Genomic DNA, 22,297 nt, shown 5'->3' with positions numbered 1-22,297 from the left:
CATGTATGTAGAAAAGAACAGATGAGTGCATACGGCTGTAAGGCAGTTCTTTATTCCCAGAAGAACCAGCTTGTTATCACAGAAGGGTTTAGAAAAGGAGCTGAAGGAACCACTCTGTTCAGACAAAGCAAAAAATCACCATTTCCCTTCGGCAGGCGTAACTGGAAACAACATATTTTAGTCCTCTTGATTATAAAAAGCCAGTAAATGAATAGAATATCTATAGTTTTCTGCTATCAACTTCGAATGATTTTCATTAGATTTCATAGTTAATTAACCAAGTTACTGGGGATTAGGGAAGGGGAAGACATCTTTGTTTCACTTAAAAAAAAAAAGTGTCTTAGCCCACCCGCAGTGACAGAGCCTCTGGTCGGTGATCGGTACTGTTTTTGCACCTCGCGTCCCGGCAGGTAAATTAACATGATGGATTTCTCCAAGCTACCCAAAATACTTGATAAAGATAAAGAGAGCACGTTTGGTTATGTGCATGGGGTCTCAGGACCTGTGGTCACAGCCTGTGACATGGCAGGTGCAGCCATGTATGAGCTGGTGAGAGTGGGCCACAGTGAGCTGGTTGGAGAGATTATCCGATTGGAGGGTGACATGGCTACTATCCAGGTGTATGAAGAAACTTCTGGTGTATCTGTTGGAGATCCTGTACTCCGCACTGGTAAACCCCTCTCAGTAGAGCTTGGGCCTGGCATCATGGGAGCTATTTTTGATGGTATTCAGAGACCTTTGTCAGATATCAGCAGTCAGACTCAAAGTATCTACATTCCCAGAGGAGTAAATGTGTCCGCTCTCAGCAGAGATGTCAAATGGGATTTTACACCTTGCAAAAACCTGCGGGTTGGTAGTCACATCACTGTTGGAGATATTTATGGAATTGTCAATGAGAACTCACTCATCAAACACAAAATCATGTTACTCCCATGAAACAGAGGAACTGTAACTTACATTGCTCCACCCGGAAATTACGATACCTCAGATGTTGTCTTGGAGCTTGAATTTGAAGGCGTAGAGGAAAAGTTTAGCATGGTACAAGTATGGCCTGTACATCAAGTTCGGCCAGTCACTGAGAAGCTGCCAGCTAATCATCCCTTGTTGACTGGCCAGAGGGTTCTTGATGCCCTTTTTCCGTGTGTACAGGGAGGAACTACTGCAATCCCCCGGGGCTTTTGGCTGTGGAAGACAGTGATATCACAGTCCCTATCCAAGTATTCCAACAGTGATGTGATCATCTATGTAGGATGTGGTGAACGAGGAAATGAGATGTCTGAAGTCCTCCAAGACTTCCCAGAGCTCACAATGGAAATTGATGGTAAGGTGGAATCAATTAGGAAGAGGACAGCTTTGGTAGCCAATACCTCCAATATGCCTGTTGCTGCTAGAGAAGCTTCTATTTATACTGGAATAACACTGTCAGAATATTTCCGTGACATGGGTTATCATGTCAGTATGATGGCTGACTCTACCTCTAGATGGGCAGAGGCCCTTAGAGAAATCTCCGGCCGCTTAGCTGAAATGCCTGCAGATAGTGGATATCCTGCATATCTTGGTGCCCGTCTGGCCTCTTTCTACGAGCGAGCTGGCAGGGTGAAATGTCTGGGAAATCCTGAAAGGGAAGGAAGTGTCAGCATTGTAGGAGCGGTTTCTCCACCTGGTGGTGATTTTTCAGATCCAGTTACATCTGCTACTCTTGGTATGGTTCAGGTATTCTGGGGTTTAGATAAGAAGCTAGCTCAACGTAAGCATTTCCCCTCTGTCAACTGGTTAATCAGCTACAGCAAGTACATGCGTGCCTTGGACGAGTACTATGACAAACACTTCACAGAATTTGTTCCTCTGAGGACCAAAGCTAAGGAGATTGTGCAGGAGGAAGAAGACCTGGCAGAAATTGTACAGCTTGTGGGAAAGGCTTCTCTAGCCGAAACAGATAAAATCACTCTGGAGGTAGCAAAACTTATCAAAGATGATTTCTTACAACAAAATGGATATACTCCTTATGACAGGTCCTGCCCATTCTACAAGACAGTCGGGATGCTGTCCAACATGATCGCATTTTATGATATGGCCCGTAGAGCTGTTGAGACCACTGCACAGAGTGACAATAAAATCAGGTGATCCATTATCCGTGAGCACATGGGAGAGATCCTCTATAAACTTTCCTCCATGAAATTCAAGGATCCAGTGAAAGACGGTGAGGCAAAGATCAAGGCCGACCACGCACAACTTCTTGAAGATATGCAGAACGCATTTCGTAGTCTTGAAGATTAGAACTGTGATTTCTTTCCTTCCTTTCCTGAGCAAGCTCCTCTCACATGTGTATATTTTCCTAAATTTCTCATCGCCAAACCCTTTGCTTCTTTATTGTGCAGCTTCGAGACTAGTGCCTATGTGTGTTACCATTTGTTTCCCTGTTTATCTGGTAGGTCTTATATAAAACAAACATTCCTTTCTTCCAGTGTTTGAAAGGTCTCTGTGATCCTTTCTCTGAAGTGGTGAATGTAGTAAATATGATATATAATGGCTACACTACTGTAAACTTGTCTGTAGGGTGACATCCCTCCTTGTCCTAGGTTTGCCCTTTCCTCATTGACATTAAATTGTAAACAGGACTACTGCATGTACTCTCTTTGCAACAGATTGGGAATGGAAGGCCAGATTTCTATACATTTTGACAGGTACTTTGTGAAATGACTCAATGTCTATGTGGTAAGGTTATTCGCAGTTTAGCGTTTTGGTAAGTAACTGCTTTGCAGGATATAATTGCTTTTTTAAAGACATGAATGATTAATGTTCCAATTATGCATTGCTTCCCCCAGTATAAATCAGGAATGTTTATAGGAAACTGTTGGAAACTCTACTGTTTTTGAAACAAGCGTTTGTGGGACTCAGTACAGTTTATGAATCAGTACCCTCCAAAAAAGTGGAAAAGGAGCCAGGTGGTCAAACTTAAACATCCTCTTGTTAAAGCATATTGTATTTCAGTGTGAAAAGTTCAGTATCAAGGACTATACTACTGCATTACCAGGAAATTCTTTTTTAAATCACATTTAAAACAATCACCGGGAACTTGATCCACATCACACCCTTTTCTTTTTCTCAAATGTCTTAGAAGCCTGAGCTTCTAAGAATCATATTGGGGGGGGGACAGGCAGTAAAATGCCACCGAGAAGGGGTTCAGTGTGGTAAAGGCTCTTCACACCATTAAGGACCAGCTGGGCTGTAGAGATGCTTGGGGCCAGAGTGGCATTACGTTTTTACAAGGTAGTGATATGTGTCATGTTTGTTTCGTGAACTTTTGGACAACCAGTTTACCAGTTTACTGGCTCAAAAGTTTTCCCAGAATATCTGTAGCAATAGCAGCATAACAGTTTCCATTCTGTTTAATAGGGATGAAATTACTTCTTACATCTGCTGATGACAGAATCTGGGTCACATGAAAAAAAGATAATTTCATCCTGTCTTTTCAGTATATGTTTTCAAGTAATAATTTCTGTGTCTGTGTAAGGCACACTGCAGAGCAGCTCTGAGAACAACAGTTTCTCAGTAACTCTTTCTGGCCAATAGTGCTGGCACCATTGTTTTCCTCTTTGGGGAGAGGAAAGGATATGTGAACATGTCTAACAATCTCAAATACCCAAACGTAATAGCATAAATAAAGTATTTATTTTATGCCTCAGCATATTATTATTTAATTTTTAGGTAACGTGTTTCTTTTGGTCCGTTAAGGAAAGATGCTGTGAGTAGAGAATGCAGCGATAGTTTGTTGAAACACTTGCGGATTGCGTGTTTTGACAGTGGCTTGCTCTTCAGGATAGATATTCTTCCATGCAGCTCTCTTTTTTTTAACCTTTCCAAATACTGGAAGATAAAAATTATGCGGTGATTTGTTGAGATGCGGACTTAATGGTGCTGCTTTATCAGTTTGCTTCCAATGTGGCCTCCTACCCAGAGGCCCGAAGACCAGTGGAAATGAAACGGATTTCAGAAATGTTCTATTGCTACCTTAAACCTACCAGCAAACTAGGATTGTGATAGTAATGAATGGTATGATGAAGAAAGTTTGACCAAGTTTGTTTTTGTCGTTCTGAATTTATGATGTAATTCCTACTCCCTTCTAAGAATGTTGATGTATGGGAGTGAAGATGCTGGAGAAGATGCTCTGATATTCTTTGTAAGTGTCCCTCCACCTGTGTGTTGTAGAATTTCAAATTGGTCACTGATCATATTTCTTTGGTAAGAATGTGTTAAAATTACAACAATCTTTTAAAAAGATGATGCAGGGGCACCTGGGTGGCTCAGTGGGTTAGGGCCTCTGCTTTCGGCTCAGGTCATGATCCTAGGGTCCTGGGATCAAGCCCCACATCGGGCTCTCTGCCCTGCAGGGAGCCTGCTTCCTCTTCTCTCTCTGCCTAGTTGTGATTTCTCTCTGTCAAATAAATAAAATATTTAAAAAAAATAAAATAAAAAAAATAAAAAGATGATGCAGTTCTATATTTATTGTGCTATGCCTGATCCTGAGTGGAGCCAGTTAAACAAGTTTCATATGTATTTTTCCAGTGTTAAACCTCACACATTGTACCCTTTGGAAATTTCCTTCCATCCTTAAGAACGAATAGAAGAGGCCATATATATTGCCTCCTTTTCCTCGAGATTTCACTATCTTTATGTTAAAAGTTGTGTATAATTGTTAAAATCTATGAAAGAATAAAAAGTGGATTTAAATTAAAAAAAAGTGTCTAAAATAAAACTAATTTGGTCATGGATGCTACTAAAAAGTTTTCAAAAACAAAAAGCTCCCCGACCGCAGAACAGAGCAGAAGACAATAACTTAATAGATAAAACAAAAGGAAAATTTAAGCAATTACCAGATTATTTTTATCAAAGACACAATCTGAGCTGCTTGGACCACAATATTTGCTTTTTTTTTTTTTTGCCCCATCTCCAAATCAGATACGTAATTTCCCTTAAGGCGTATTAGGAAGTATGCAGTTTTTCAGGAAAAACCACATTCTCTACTAAGCTCAAAATGTCCTTCCTGATTCCTTTATTTATTTATTTTTTCTGACTTGTTACACATCATCTCATCACTGACCTCAGGGACAAATCTTGCATAGTTACTAATGGGCAGGTGTCATTCATTAGACCTGGCATGCCAGTTACAAGAGATACTAGAGAACATAACAGCAAAAGAACACAGGCAGTCAGTCCCAAACACAGTTCCTTAGAATCTGCTTCAGACAAGCTACTGGATATAGGCAGAATTCTAAGCTGCTAAAACACCAAGTTTTGTAGCATCACAGAACATGAGGTCTCAAAGGGTAGCTGAAGTAGTCAAAACTGAATGGTATAGCTCTCTAATGGTCTGGCTTGCCCCAGTGGTGAGATTTACAGTATCAGAGAGATAAATGGTATCTCCTACAGGTAGTCATATACCCATGAATATTAGATACTCACATATATGTGAATATTTTTTCTTTCCACTGGGTTTTAAATATTAGATATTCACATTTACTAATTTTGTTCATCTAAACAAAGTTTTTGAAAATTATTGAGTAGCAGAGGGTCGAAGGTTAAAATTTTGGTAAGCAACTTGAATATGGCTAGCCTATGTTTCTAACCAAGGGCAGATAAATAGGCTTCTAAATTAACTGAAACTACTGATTATCCTCAATGAGTCTTGAAGAGCTGACCTAGGACCCATGGTCACCAGACACCTACATAGAGGAGCACTAAAACATTGTCATTGTGGAGGTCACCTCAAAAGGTAAGAGTTAAGCATCACTCTCAAAATAACACATTACTTAAATAAAAAACAAGAAGTCTAATAAAACTCTATGATTGCTTTTTATTTTTCTCTAAAATGGGTTAAAATGCCTCTATTATATTATTTCAGTGTGTGCGAGTGCGTGTAGTAACTGGAGAAAATTGAGCCTAGCAAGGTAAATGAAAGATTTAATTAGAAGTAATTTCTTCATTTCCAACCTACCCTACATGATGTCTAAGCAACTAGACACTGCTATTAAAACCAGTGATTGAGATCAGGGAGGACAAACAACAATCTGAATTTTCTACTTCCAACCAGTCACAGGATTTTGCTTGAAAAAGCTACCAGTAAATCGTATCAATTATCTCATATGCAAAATGGTGGGGGTCTCAAGGTGCAATTTCAAAATTCCTTCTAAAGACAAGCCATTGAGTAACAAAATCTATAAATTATCTGCTGCTAAAAGACAAGCAAAATTATATTTTCTTCTTTGTGACATCAGACAGAAATCACTCAAATTCAAAATAAAACATTAGGTCTGTGAGGTAACCAGATTATCTTAATTGTATAAGCCTCATGTTCTTCTATTGCACTACAGAAGGAAAACAGCAGGACTATTTTTTTTTAAAGATTTTATCTATTTATTTGACAGAGAGAGAGAGATCACAAGTAGGCAAAGAGGCAGGCAGAGAGAGGTGGGGGTCAGGGAAGCAGGCTCCCTGCTGAGCCCGATTCGGGGCTTGATCCCAGGACCCTGTGATCATGACCTGAGCCGAAGGCAGAGGCTTAACCCACTGAGCCACCCAGGTGCCCCCAGCAGGACTATTTTTAGGCCAACACGTAGCTCCTTAGAGATGTTATGCGAACAGGCAATAATTTTAAAATCAAAAAAGTTTACAATCTTTTAGAAGAGAAAGGGACGTTTTCCATGTATCTTCTCTACCATACCAGTTCACCTCTCAGATACATTCTAAATTTCTTCAAAAATGTTTTCCATAAAATTTCTATGAGTCGCAATTCTATATAATCTATCCATAAAATGAAAAAAAGATGCAAGGTAATAATATGCTAGTGAGACTTAATGCTCAGAACAACCAAAGATATTTCCAATTAAACACACGAAAGCATTTTTGAACATTACACTTGCTCTCATTGAAATGCTATATGAGTTATTCTACCAAATTCCCCTTTTCATCATACAATGTGCCTCTAGTTTGGTAAACGTGATCTTTCCCAGTTATGCTGCAGGAACTAAATGTCCAATCTGTGAAAAGATTTCACAATATTCAAACAGATGTTTAAACATCTGTTTCTGAGTAAACAAGCAAAAAGTGAGCAGGCTCTTCAAAGAGGTGCCCCATGTGAATTCGTTTCCATCATGTGAAATTGCTTACTCTCTGTTGAGCACCGAATTGTGCATGTCGGGTGCACTGCAGGCATGTGTGTGCTCTGTAGGCATGAAGGAGCTCAAAGGTGAGATGTGGGATAATCACAATGACAGTTGGGGGCACTGACAATGCTGTATTCAGAGCAGACTGTGGGTGACTCAGGTCTCATGTTTCTGAGCATGACTTGGTAAACAGGAAGCAAAAGATTTTAGTAGAGTCTAAGCAGACTACATGCAACGGTCTGGTTCAAGCACAGTAGGGGAAGGAAAGCAATCTTCCATGGAGACAGCCTGAGAGCTGCTTGCCCATCCCCAAGGAGGCTGATGTCATGGTGCTATAACCTTTGGGCTGCAGAGCTGCAGAGAATAGCCCAAGGGACTGTTGGCAAAGGTGATTGTTGCTTTCATCTGGTCTCATGTGGAAGCACGTTAAGTGCAGAATCAAAACTGGAATAGTTGCCTGCATAGGAACTGGACAACCTGGGTTTTGTTGTCTGCTGGGGCCTGTGTGATGGCATCATGGTGCCTTTGAGAAGACTCTGGGAAAGTGCTGTGGACTGGGATTTGGGAATAGAGCCTCATATTAGTTGTCACCACTTCCCAGGGGCTCCCTTGGCCTCTCCTCAATCGCTTTGTCCCTACCCTAAGCCAGGTCCTCACTGTCCTTCCCATGGTCAGTTAAAGCCTCTGAAATTAGCTTCTTGCCTCCAGTCTCTCATCGTTTCAACCCATGCTTCAGAAATAGCTTTTCAAGGCTACATCTATTAATTTAAAACAAAAGCAATACATGTCTATAATAGAAAAGATGTTCAATATAAAAAAGTGAAAATTAAAACACTCATAATTTCACTTTTTTTTTTTTTTAAATGGATATGAAATGACAAGCAGAACTCCTCCTTTCCTTCTCTTCTGCGTCTGCAGTCTGGACCTTGGTAGCCACCATCAAGAGATCATTTTATGTTCTTCCAGGCTTTATTTTAGGACTGTAGGAACATATATTCTTGTTGGGTTTTCTCCCCACATGAAAATAGAATCAGGCTATGAATATGGTTTTGCAATGTGCTTTTTGCTTTACTTGCAATAAACACTTTCCAAAGTCAGTACATGTGAATCTTCTACTCTTTTTAATGGGTATATGAATTTTTTTAATAAATATTCTCTAATTGGTTCAACCATTCCTATTGATTGATAGTTCTCCCCCCAGTGTTTGGCTAATAAAAAACACTGCAGTGAGCATTCTTTGATATGTATTTATATATATAATTAAGCTAGTATTTATGTAGACTAGACCCCTACAAGTGGAATTTCTCATGAAATTGCTGAGTCAAAGGTCATGCATATTTTTATTTTGAGAGATAATTCCAGTTTGCCTTACAAAAAGCTATACCCATATTCACCACCATCAATCCAAGAGTACCTGTTTTTCCTCACCAAGGATGGATGTTATGAATCTTTTGAAATGCTGTCCATCAAGTGGGCTAATAATATATCTAGTTATTATTTACTTTTCATGTTTAATAATTGCTGAAATGGATAATGAAAGAGGGACACATATATTCCCTCTTTCATTAATTTCCTGTTTGTGTTCTTTATCAATTTTCTATTTGGCTGATTGTCTTTTTCTATTCATTAGCATAATATTAGTAAAATTTTCTGGAAATTATCTTTTGCCTTTACGTATGTTGCATGTATTTTTCTTCCAATTGCTCACTTGTCTTTTAACTTTTGGTCTTTTCAAATAAAAGTTATTTTACTTTTTTTAAAGATTTTATTTATTTATTTGAGAGAGTAAGTGAGAGAACACAGGTAGGGGGGAGCAGCAGTGGGAAAGAACAGGGAGAAGCAGGCTCCCCACTGAGCAGGGAACCCAATGCAGAACTCCATCCCAGGACCCAGGATTACAGCTTGAGCTGAAGACAGACACTTAACCAACTGAGCCACCCAGGCACCCCAAGTTGTTTTATTTTTTTTTTTTTTTAAGATTTTATTTATTTATTTGACAGAGAGAGATCACAAGTAGGCAGAGAGGCAGGCAGAGAGAGAGAGAGGAGGAAGCAGGCTCCCGGCTGAGCAGAGAGCCTGATGTGGGACTCGATCCCAGGACCCTGGGATCATGACCTGAGCCGAAGGCAGCGGCTTAAACCACTGAGCCACCCAGGCGCCCAGTTGTTTTATTTTTAATGCGTTGATTTTTTTTTTTCTGTGGTTTCTAGGTTTTATCTTGTGCTAAGAAAGTTCTTTCTCATGCTACAATTATAAATCTGTTTCAATCCCTTTTCTTCTAGCATTTAGTCTTGAGTTTCTTTTCCAATGTCTAGGTCTTTAATCTATTTGGAATTTACTTGTGTGAAAGGTGTGATGTAGAGATCTAACAAGATTGCCAAATATTTTAAGATCATTTGAAATAATCCTTTTGCCTATCATTTCTTAAATTTCATAATTATTATACTAAATTCTCAGATATTTTATTACTATAATTTGTTATAATTTAGTTATACTAAATTCATGGATGTTTTTAATATTGACATAGCGTGGGTTTGTGTGTAGTTATCACCTGTATACACGTCTTAATGTTTGTAGTCAAGTTTCCTGTATTATAGACATCCTGAAAGGTAGCAAATGTCTATCTGTAGGACAGGAAATGGTAAAGGAAATTATGCTCAAGAAACTCTGAGTTACTTATAAAAAATGGGATACTATTCAAAATCATACATATCCATAATGCTTCTTAATTAGTTCTTTCAGAATATTCCAAAATATGTAGTTTAAACTAATGTGTAAAATAATTTTCCAGAAAGTATTCCTTTTTTCAATATTATCTTACAGTCCAGTTTTAAAAAATGCTTCTTTAAAGAGCAGACAATTTTATGTCATTTCTTTAAGCTGAAAGAAAATTATTGCAACCACATTTTACAGTTCATGTCATGACATAGCTTCAATTAGGAAACCATTTATTCTGTCCAGTGAGACAGAATAAGTGGCCCACAGTGGCAGTCCATTTTGCCATTGCCAGGTCTTGAGTCCAACAGAAATAGAATTTTTTCACAGATGGTTAGTTCTCAAGAGACCAAATCTCTGGAATCTTCCTTCAGAGTCTGTATTTTTAAAAATCTTTGTTTCAACAGAGGAGAAAGGATTTTTATGGATAAGACTTATTCTTTTTTTTTAAGATTTTATTTATTTTTTTGACAGAGATCACAAGTAGGCAGAGAGGCAGGCAGAGAGAGAAAGGAGGGGAAGCAGGTTCCCTGCTGAGCAGAGAGCCCAATGCGGGGCTCGATCCCAGGACCCTGGCATCATGACCTGAGCCGAAGGCAGAGGCTTTAACCCACTGAGCCACCCAGGCGCCCCTGGATAAGCCTTATTCTTACTAGTACCAAATTATAGAAAAGAAATTTTTAAAAATTATAGTATTTAATAACCTAGACAAAGTTAGCATGAAGGATATCACCAATGAGGAGTGGGCAAAGGCATAAAGTACTAACAAACACTAGCACTTCTTCAGCTCTACTGAATGTCCTTCCACTGTTGCTGAAGCCAGATATTCTAGAAGGAAAGAAATCATGGGAACAGGGTGGCAAAGAGATTTGCCCAACTCCTTCATCCCTGTACAGTTGTTACACAGCATAAACATCTCCACAAGGAGAATGAGTGGGAATGTATACAAACCACTGAATTATTAATGTTCTCCACACTGTGAATCTAAGTGATAAAATGTTCCTTAAATTAGCTTGACACAAAGATATGGATTTTGTCATCGACTAGGCTGTCTTTTTAGCTCCTGAAGAACATACAGGCAAAGGTTATCCATAGTAGAATACAGTTTGAGAAAAGGTCTGCCATATTGTTCTTAAAGAATGTAACATCAGGGGCGCCTGGGTGACTCTGTCAGTTAAGCGGCTGCCTGCAGCTCAGGTCATGATCTCAGGGTTCTGAGATCAAGCCCCACATCAGGCTCCCTGCTCAGTGGGAAGTTTGCTTCTCCCTCTCCCTCTGATTCTCCCCTGTTTGTGCTCTCTTGTTCATGCTCTCTCTCTCAAGTAAAGAAATAAAATCTTAAAAAACAAAATATAACATCAGTTGAAATCAGTGAACATCTCTCCCACACCCAAAAAAAGATACAGATTAATGCTCCCAAGTGAGTTATTTGTATCTGTCTGCACATCTGAGCATCTGCTTCTTCAAATTGATAGATATAATTAAGCCAGGCATAATTTGCATCTGAGTATATAATTATTCTTTATCTTAGCCAAGATCTAAGAGCATACCATTATTATTAAAATTGTTTTCTTGTCCTTTAAGGACTGTATTGGCTATCCTGCTCTGGGCCCATGTCTACATGTAATTGTCTTAATCCCTCCACACAAAGGCCAGGACCATGTATTACTCATTTGTATATCCCTTACATATCCTGTACTCCTTTTGATATCCCTTATAGCGTATGGTCTTGTAAATAGTAGACATTCAGTAAACATAGTAGGTGAATTATATGAAGCATCAAATATTTTCTAAAATAGTATGATCTAGGTGTTCTCTTTGTCCAATATGATTCATATAAAAAGTTAGTATTCATTTGAAAATGAATATTCATGGTAAGGTTTAAAGATACAGTCATCAGGGGCGCCTGGATGGCTCAGTGGGTTAAAGCTTCTGCCTTCAGCTCATGTCATGATCCCAGGATCCTGGAATCGAGTCCTGCATTGGGCTCTCTGCTCTGCAGGGAGCCTGCTTCCTCCTCTCTCTCTGCCTGCTTCTCTGTCTACCTGTGATCTCTATCAAATAAATAAATAAAATCTTAAAAAAAAAAAGATACAGTCATCAGAGGCATCTGGGTGACTCAGTCAGTTAAGCATCTGCCAGAGTTCTAGGATAAAGTCCTACATTGGGCTCCCTACTCAGCGGGGAGCCAGCTCTCCCCTTCCCTCTGTCTGCCACTCCCACAGCTTGTGCTCAAGTGTTCTTTTTCTCTCTCTGCTTTATTCTTCCAAACTGAAATGATTTCTCATTCCTCTGAACTCTACCATCAGTCGTTGGACCCTTCACATAGATTGTCTTGCAATTTTAATTTTATTTTCCTGTTCCTGTAATTAACTGGATTGCTAGTTCTTTGAGGAGGCAATGACTACTACATCTTATCACCTCTGGATCTCTACTATATATTAAAATACTCAAGTAATAAAAAATCTTTTAAAAAATATATAGTCATCTGATACTTAAACACCACTGTATATAAAAACAGAGTGTGTAGATAAACACTGTGAATCAGTTAAGTCTCAGATTCTTTTCGATGGGTAACAACTACTGCATGACACACCAAAAGAAGGAAATTGTATATAAGTCCTTAAATATTTACGTTACTAATTCTGCTACACATTAAGGATTTAATGGTTATGATACTCAATATGTTCTTAAGCATATTCTTTAAATGCCCCCTCAGAACAACACGTCAAACACCTCAGAGACAATTGAAAAATTAATCAGGTCAATTAATCTGTTTTAGATCCTCAGGTGGCCCATCTCAGAACCAGTTTCGTGATTCTAAGTCATCCTTTCATCTTTAGCAGTGTCCTGGAAAGAATTCCCAGGAAAGGGGTTGACAAGTTAAAAAAAAAAAAAATGGGGTAGTAGACAAAAGTGCTGATTAGAAGCATAATATCCATTTTGTAGGTGAAACTAGAGTACAGAAAAGGAAATCATGGCAAGAATTTGCCCTAAGCCATGGGCAAGGGGGGGAGATCAAGATGGTGGAGGAGTAGCAGATTGAGAAGGCATCAGGTCACAGGAGTTCAGCTAGATAGTTATCGAACCATTCCGAACACCTACAAACCCAATAGGAGATGGAAGAGAGGAAGAGCAGCAATTCTAGAAACAGAAAATCGACCACTTTCTGAAAGGTAGGATGAGTGGAGAAGTGAATCTGAAGCGACAGGAAGGTAGACAGTGGGGAGAGGGGACAGCTCCCGGCAAGTGGTGGAGCAACAGAACACAAAATCCAAACTTTTAGAAGTCTGCTCCACTGAGGGACATCACTCCAGAGGCTAAGCGGGGATGGAGCTCTTGTGGGGACAGTGTGGTCTCAAGTCTCGTGGGGTTACAGAAGGATTGGGGGTGTCTGAGTGTAGCAGTGCTCGTAGGAATCAGAGTAGGGAAGCCAGCTACAGAGACGGACCCGAGGAGTGAGCGCTCAGCTTGGAGATACCTTAAATTGTGATCTGTGGCACTGTTGGACCACTGTTCTTTGAGCAGGGCCCCCACATGTGGCAAATCTGGGGAGACCCACCTTCCTCCACTGGAAGAGCAGTGCAGCAAAAATCTGCTGGGTTTGGAGACTCCAAACAGGGCTGTGTGCCAGAGACAGAAATGGTCAGTCACAGGCTGGGTGAGCTAGGAGTGCAGCCAGAGACCAAAGAGAAGGGAGGGATTGACCACTTTTCTCTGAAGGTGCAGGGAGGAGAGGGGCCACAAGCTCTCGGCTCCTCTGGGCTAGAGATTGGGAGGCTACCATTTTCATTCCCATCCTCCAGACCTCTACAGAAAGTGTTCAGGAAGCAAAAGCTTCTGAGAGTGAACTGGAGCAAATTACTTAGCCCAGCCCCTGGCAAGGGCACACAATTCTCCCTTTGGCAAAGACATTTGAGAATCACAGCAACAAGCTCCTCCCCCAGAAGATCAGGAAGAACATCCAGCCAAGACCAAGATCACTGATCAAGACCAGCAGAATTCCAGAGGAGGGGAAAGCAAAGCATGGAATTCATGGCTTTCTCCCCATGATTCTTTAGTCTTGCAAAGTTAATTAAATTGTTTTAACTTTATTTTTTTTATTCTAATTTTTTTTAACTTTTCCTCTTTCCTCTTTTAACGTTTTTTTAAACTAGTTTATCTTAACAATACCTTTCTAAAAAAATCTTTTTAAACCTTCATTATTATAGTCATATCCTTCAATGTATCTAACTTTATTTTTTGTATACATATAGAGTTTTTTCTTCTAAAAATTTGGGATACAATTTTTTCTAATAGATCAAAATATACCCTAAATCTAGCACAGGGCTTCTAGTCTCCAGCCTGAGTAAATTCTCTACACTTTCTTTTTCTTTATTTTTCTAGTCAACTTATCTTATCAATTCCTTTTTTAGAATTTTTTTTTAAATTTTCATCTTTACAGTCATATTCTATCCCTTCATCATGTTTACCCATTATATGTGTATACCCATATATATTTTTTTTCTTTCTTTCTTTAAAATTTTAGGAGGTAGTTTCTTCTAAGAGACCAAAATACACCCAAAATCAAGTGGGTGGCTCTGTTCTATTCACCAGTCTAATATATATATATATATATATATATATATATATATATATATATATATATTTTTTTTTTTTTTTTTTTAAATTTCTTTCTACCCCCTTTTTTCTCCCCCCATTTTAGGGTCTCTTCTGATTTGGTTAGAGTACATTTTTCTGGGGTCTTTGCCACCCTTTTAGAATTTTATTCTCTCATTCATATATTCTTATCTGGATAAAATGACAAGGAGGAAAAATTCACCACACACACACACACAAAGAACAAGAGTCAGTGCCAAAGGCTAGGGATCTAATCAATATGGACATTCATAATATGTAGGATCTAGAGTTCAGAATGATGATTCTCAAGGTGCTAACTAGGCTCAAAAAAAGCATGGAAGATAGTAGAGAAACCCTGTCTGGAGAAATAAAAGCCCTTTCTGGAGAAATAAAAGGACTAAAATCTAACCAAGCTGGAAAAAAAAAGCTATTAATTAGGTGCAATCAAAAATGGAGGCTCTTACTGCTAGGATAAATGAGGAAGAAGAGAGAATTAGTGATATAGAAGACCAAATGACGGAGAATATAGAAGCTGAGCAAAATAGAGACATATAACTATGGGACTATGAGGGGAGAATTCGAGAATAAGTGATACCATAAGATGAAACAATATTAGAATTGTTGGGATTCCTGAAGAAGAAGAAAGAGAGATATGGGCAGAAGGTATATTGGAGTGAATTATTGTAGAGAATTTCCCTAATATGGCAAAGGGAGCAAGCATCAAAATCCAGGAGGCACAGAGAACTGCCCTCAAAATCAATAAAAACAGGTCCACACCCATCATCTAATAGTAAAATTTGCAAGTCTTAGTGACAGAGAAAATCCTGAAAGCAGCTTGGGACAAAAAGTCTGTAACATACAATGGTAAAAATATTAGATTGGCAGCAGACTTATCCACAGAAACCTGACAAGCCAGAAAGAACTGGCATTATATAGTCAGAGCAGTAAATGAGAAAAACATGCAGCTAAGAATACTATATCCAGCTAGGATGTCACTGAAAATAGGAGAGACAAAATCTTCCAGGATAAACAAAAACCAAAAGAATTTGCAAACACCAAACCAGCCCTACAGGAAATATTGAAAGGGACTCTCAAGCAAAGAGAGAGCCTAAAAGTAACAGTCTAGAAAGGAACAGAGACAATATACACTAACAGCCACCTTACAGGCAATACAATGGCACTAAATTCATATCTCTCAATAGTTACCCTGAATGTAAATGAGCTAAATGCCCCAATCAAAAGACACAGGGTATCAAATGGATAAAAAAACAAAACCCATCAATATGCTGTCTACAAGAAACTCATTTTAGACCCAAAGATACCTCCAGATTTAAAGTGAGGGGGTGGAGGGAGTGCCTGGGTGGCTCAGTGGGTTAAAGCCTCTGCCTTCAGCTCAGGTCATGATCCAGGATCCTGGGATCAAGCCCTGCATCGGGCTCTCTGCTTGGCAGGGAGCCTGTTTCCCCCTCTCTCTCTGCCTGCCTCTTTGCCTACTTGTGATCTCTGTCTGTCAAATAAATAAATAAAATCTTTAAAAAAAAGTGAGGGGGTGGAAAACAATTTACCATGCTAATGGACAGCAAAAGAAAGCTGGGGTAGCAACCTTTATATCAGATAAATTAGATTTTGAGACAAAGACTATAATAAGAGATGAGGAGGGACACTATATCATACTCAAAGGGTCTGTCCAACAAGAAAATCTAACAATTTTAAGTATCTATGCCCCTAACATGGGAACAGCCAACTATATAAACCAATTAATAATATCAAAGAAACACATCAACAATAGTACAATAATAGTAGGAGACTTCAGCACCCCCCTCACTGAAGTGAACAGATCATCTAAACAAAAGATCAACAAGGAAATAAAAGCTCTAAATGACAAACTGGACCAGATGGACAGCACAGATATATTCAGAACATTCCATCCCAAAGCAACAGAATACACATTCTTCTCTAGTGCACATGGAACATTCTCCAGAATAGATCACATTGTAAGTCACAAATCAGGTCTCAGCTGGTACCAAAAGATTGGGATCATTCCCTGCATATTTTCAGACCACAATGTTCTAAAGCTAGAACTCAATCACAAGAGGAAAGTTGGAAAGAACTCAAATACATGGAGGCTAAAGAGCATCCTACTAAGGAACAAAGGGGTCAACCAGGAAATTAAAGAAGAATTGAAAAAAATTCATGGAAATAAATGATAATGAAAACACAACTGTTCAAAATATGTGGGATACAGCAAAGGCAGTACTGAGGGGAAAGTATATAGCGATATAAGCCTTTCTCAAGAAACAAGAAAGGTCTCAAGTACACAACCTAACCCTACACCTAAAGGAGCTAGAGAACGAACAACAAAGAAAGACTAAACCCAGCAGAAGAAGAGAAATAATAAAGATCAGAGCAGGAATCAATGAAATAGAAACAAACAAACAAATAAAAAAAAAAACAGTAGAACAAATCAACGAAACTAGAAGCTGGTTCTTTGAAAGAATTAATAAGAGCAATAAACCCCTGGCCAGAGTTAACAAAAAGAAAAGAGAAAGGACCTAAATAAATAAAATCATGAATGAAAGAGGAGAGATCACAACCAACACCAAAGAAATACAAACAATTATAAGAACATATTATGAGCAACTATACACCAGCAAATTTGACAATCTGGAAGAAATGGATGCATTCCTAGAGATGTATAAACTACCAAAACTGTACCAGGAAGAAATAGAAACCTGAACAGACCCATAACCAGTAAGGAGATTGAAGCAGTCATCAAAAATCTCCCAACAAACAAGAGCTCAGGTCTGGACAGCTTCCCAGGGGAATTCTACAAACATTTAAAGAAGAATTAATAGGTATTAATTTAATTAGTTTAATTCTGAAGCTCTTCTAAAAAAATAGATATGGAAGGAAAACTTCAAACTCACTTTATGAGGCCAGCATTACCCTGGTCCCAAAACCAGACAAAGACCCCATCAAAAAAAGAATTACAGACCAATATCCTTGATGAACACAGATGCGAAAATTCTCACCAAAATACTAGCCAATAGGATCCAACAGTACATTAAAATGATTATTCACCACGACCAAGTGGGATTTATTCCAGGGCTACAAGTTTGGTTCAACATCTGCAAATCAATCAATGTGATACAATACGTTAATAAAAGAAAGAGCAAGACTTGGATTGGAAGAATAAACATTGTTAAAATGTCTATACTGCCTGGAGCAATCTATACTTTTAATGCCATTCCGATCAAAATTCCACCAGTATTTTTCAAAGAGCTGGAGCAAATAATCCTAAAATTTGTATGGAATCAGAAGAGACCCCGAATTGCTAAGGAAATGTTGAAAAACAAAAACAAAACTGGCGGCATCACATTACCCAATTTCAAGCTTTACTACAAAGCTGTGATTACCAAGACAGCATGGTACTGGCATAAAAACAGACACATAGACCAGTGGAACAGAGTGGAGAGCCCAGATATGGACCCTCAACTCTATGGTGAAATAATCTTCGACAGAACAGGAAAAAATATTCAATGGAAAAAAGACAGTCTCTTCAATAAATGGTGCTGGGAAAACTGGACAGCGATATGTAGAAGAATGAAACTCGACCATTCTCTTACACCGTATACAAAGATAAACTCGAAATGGATAAAAGACCTCAACGTGAGACAGGAATCTATCAGAATCCTAGAGGAGAACATAGGCAGTAACCTCTTCGATATCAGCCACAGCAACTTCTTTCAAGATATGTCTCCAAAGGCCAAGGAAACAAAAGCGAAAATGAACTTTTGGGACTTCATCAAGATCAAAAGCTTCTGCACAGCAAAGGAAACAGTCAACAAAACAAAAAGGCAACCCACGGAATGGGAGAAGATATTTGCAAATGACAGTACAGACAAAAGGTTGATATCCAGGATCTATAAAGAACTTCTCAAACTCAACACACACAAAACAGATAATCATATCAAAAAATGGGCAGAAGATATGAACAGACACTTCTCCAACGAAGACATACAAATGGCTATCAGACACATGAAAAAATGTTCACCATCACTAGCCATCAGGAAGATTCAAATCAAAACCACATTGAGATACCACCTGACACCAGTTAGAATGGCCAAAATTAGCAAGACAGGAAACAACGTGTGTTGGAGAGGATGTGGAGAAAGGGGAACCCTCTTACACTGTTGGTGGGAATGCAAGTTAGTGCAGCCACTTTGGAGAACAGTGTGGAGATTCCTGAAGAAATTAAGAATAGAGCTTCCCTATGACCCTGCAATTGCATTGCTGGGTATTTCCCCCAAAGATACAGATGTAGTGAAAAGAAGGGCCATCTGTACCCCAATGTTTATTGCAGCAATGGCTACGGTCGCCAAACTGTGGAAAGAACCAAGATGCCCTTCAACGGATGAATGGATAAGGAAGATGTGGTACGTATACACAATGGAGTATTATGCCTCCATCAGAAAGGATGAATACCCAACTTTTGTAGCAACATGGACAGGACTGGAAGAAATTATGCTGAGCGAAATAAGTCAAGCAGAGAGAGTCAAGTATCATATGGTCTCACTTATTTGTGGAGCATAACAAAGAACATGGAGGACATGGGGAGATGGAGAGGAGAGGGAGTTGAGGGAAACTGGAAGGGGAGATGAACCATGAGAGACTATGGACTCTGAAAAACAACCAGAGGGTTTTGAAGGGGCGGGGGGGTGGGAGGTTGAGGAACCAGGTGGTGGGTAATAGGGAGGGCACGTACTGCATGGAGCACTGGGTGTGATGCCAAAACAATGAACACTGTTATGCTGTAAATAAACAAACAAAAAAATAAAATAAAAACCATGTAACAATAAAATTGGAATTACTCATTAAAAAAAAAAAGAGCAAGAACCATATGATACTCTCAATAGATGCTGAAAAAGCATTTGACAAAGTACAGCATCCTTTCCTGATCAAAACTGTTCAGAGTATAGGGATAGAGAGCACATACCTCAATATCATTAAAGCCATCTATGAAAAACCCACAGCGAATATCATTCTCAATGGAAAAAAACTGAGAGCTTTTCTGCTAAGGTCAGGAACATGGCAGGGATGTCCATTATCACCACTGCTATTCAACATAGTACTAGAAGTCCTAGCCTCAGCAATCAGACAACAAAAAGAAACTAGAGGCATCCAATCAGCAAAGAAGAAGTCAAACCATCACACTTTGCAGATGATATGATGTGGAAAACCCAAAAGACTCCACTCCAAATCTGCTAGAACTTGTACAGGAATTCAGTAATGCATCAGAATATAAAATCAGTGCACAGAAATCAGTTGCATTTCTCTACACCAGCAACAAGACAGAAAAAAGAGAAATTAAGGAGTTGATCCCATTTATAATTGCACTCAAAACCATGAGATACCTAGGAATAAACCTAACGAAAGAGGCTAAGAATCTGTCTCAGAAAACTATAAAGTACTCATGAAAGAAACTGAGGAAGACACAAAGAAATGGAAAAATACTCCATGCTCATGGCTTGGAAGAACAAATATTGTGAAAATGTCTAGACTACCTAAAGCAGTCTACATGTTTAATGCAATCCCTATCAAAATACCATCCATTTTTTTTCGAAGAAATGAGACAAATAACCCTAAGATTTATATGGAACCAGAAAAGATCCCAAATAGCCAGAGTAATGTTGACTGGCACAAAAACAGACACATAGATCAATGGAACAGAATAGAGAGCCCAGAAATAGACCCTCAACTCTATGGTCAACTAATCTTTGACAAAGCAGGAGAGAATGTCCAATGGAAAAAAGATGGTCTATTCAACAAATATTGTTGGGAAAATTGGACAGCCACATGCAGAAAAATGATACTGGACCATTTCCTTATACCACACACAAAAATAGACTCCCAATGGATGAAAGACCTCAATGTGAGATAGGAATCCAACAAAATCCTTGAGGAGAACACAGGTAGCAACCTCTTCAACCTCAGCTGCAGCAACTTCTTGCTAAAAACATCACCAAAGGCAAGGGAAGCAAGGGCAAAAATGTACTGGGACTTCATCAAGATCAAAAAGCTTTTGCACAGCAAAGGAAAGAGTCAACAAAACCAAAAGACAACCGAAAAAATAAGAGAAGATATTTGCAAATGACATATCAGATAAAGGGCTAGTATCCAAAATCTATAAAGAACTTATCAGACTCAACACCCAAAGATGGAATACTATGCAGCCATCAAAAGAAATGAAATCTTGGCATTTGCAACGATGTAGATAGAACTAGAGGGTATTATGTTGAACGAAATAAGTCAATCAGAGAAAGACAATTATCATATGATCTCCATGATATGAGGATGTTGAGAGGCAAAGTGGGGGGGTTGGTGGGTAGGGAAGGAAAAAAATGAAACAAGATGGGACTGGGGAGGAAGACAAACCATAAGAGAATCTTAATTTCACAAAACAAACTGAGGGTTGCCGGGTGGAGGACAGTATGTAGAGGGTGATTGCGTTATGGACATTGGGGAGGGTATGTACTATGGCGAGTGCTGTGAAGTGTGTAAGCCTGATGATTCACAAACCTGTGCCCCTGGGGCAAATAATACATTATATGTTAATTTTAAAAATTAAAAATTTTAAAAAAAATTTTTTAAGCCATGGACAAACACAATAAGGGGGCAGTAGGTCAGGATGATGGTTGAGGGGGTGCCTCAGAGGGATGTGCTACTCAATTTAGACTCATTCCAGACCATACTATCAGCTACACTTGAGCCCAGTGATATACTGTTGCCTTGGACAGGATGCATTCAGAGACTGCGAGGGAGAGAAGCCTGCTACAGAAAAGGTCCTCTGTGCCTGCAGCTGAATGGAGCTGGGATAGTTGGAAATGGACCAAGACATTACATTCATTAATGGACTAGTGTTCTCTCCCTACTATCACACTCATACCCACTGACCGTCTCAGAATAATTACATGTTGTGTAAACACAATTCTAATAAGTTGTTTTAAAAATACTTATTTTGAATAATGATAATCATTATCAACATCATCTTTTGAAGATGGTAGGAGTTGATGAGGAAAAACATGGAGAATATGTAGAAGTAGAAAAATGCTTAAAAATGCTTGTAAAACTGATTTTTATTGTTTTTAATGTCTATCAAATTTATTAAACAAGTATATGGAGTGGATATCAATATAACACTGCCCTTGGGACCTATTTTATGAAATTACTTTTCTGTGAGCTACTTTATTGGAACATATATACACCACTTTTTACACTTCATTCAAGAAGTTATCTGAGATAGGATAGAGAGGATTCCATTTTACACCAAATTTCTCTCCATCAGGTGTCAAAACTGAGCACCACAAACTAGGATTTGGAACAAAAACCTTGGAATTGGGTATCAAAAATTAATATCATGGTAAAATTTCCTAAGTCAAGGCCAGAAACAAGAATCAGGATGTCCAGCAGAATGAAGAGTGTAAATAGAGAGGAAAATAGTCAGGAAAGGCAACAGTAGATTCAGAGCCTAAAATAGAGTAAAAGTCCAAGCAAGCATTCATAATTACATGACTTCTAGATCAGAATACCAGAACAACATATAAATGCCAGTATTTTATTAAGAAGGTCTTTGGACTCTCATTTGTTACACAGGATTCTAAGACTAAGGATTCTAGATGAGAGATGGTTGTGAGGCAGGTCTAGGACAATAGACTACCATCCCCTTTTCAGACACAGGCTAGCTAGTCAGCTCTGAAATAGTCTAGTTAATGAAATCAAAATTTAAAAAAAACACTTCT

The 22,297-nt window shown here is 38.8% G+C and overlaps 2 protein-coding genes across 2 annotated transcripts in view; one reads left to right on the top strand and one right to left on the bottom strand.

Moving 5' to 3' along the window:
* Nucleotides 1–22,297, bottom strand: part of SCEL (sciellin) — a 323,090-nt gene that overhangs the window by 210,663 nt on the left and 90,130 nt on the right. The gene's annotated exons all lie outside the window — the stretch shown is intronic.
* LOC123925158 (V-type proton ATPase catalytic subunit A-like) lies at nt 377–3,729 on the top strand. The gene is given in 1 exon segment (XM_045978346.1): nt 377–3,729. A coding segment is annotated over 1 exon segment (1,857 nt). The 5' UTR covers nt 377–420; the 3' UTR covers nt 2,278–3,729.

Source organism: Meles meles, chromosome 14 (assembly GCF_922984935.1).
Source record: "Meles meles chromosome 14, mMelMel3.1 paternal haplotype, whole genome shotgun sequence".
Lineage (NCBI taxonomy): Eukaryota > Metazoa > Chordata > Mammalia > Carnivora > Mustelidae > Meles > Meles meles.
This window is presented reverse-complemented; position numbering and strand designations above follow the sequence as displayed.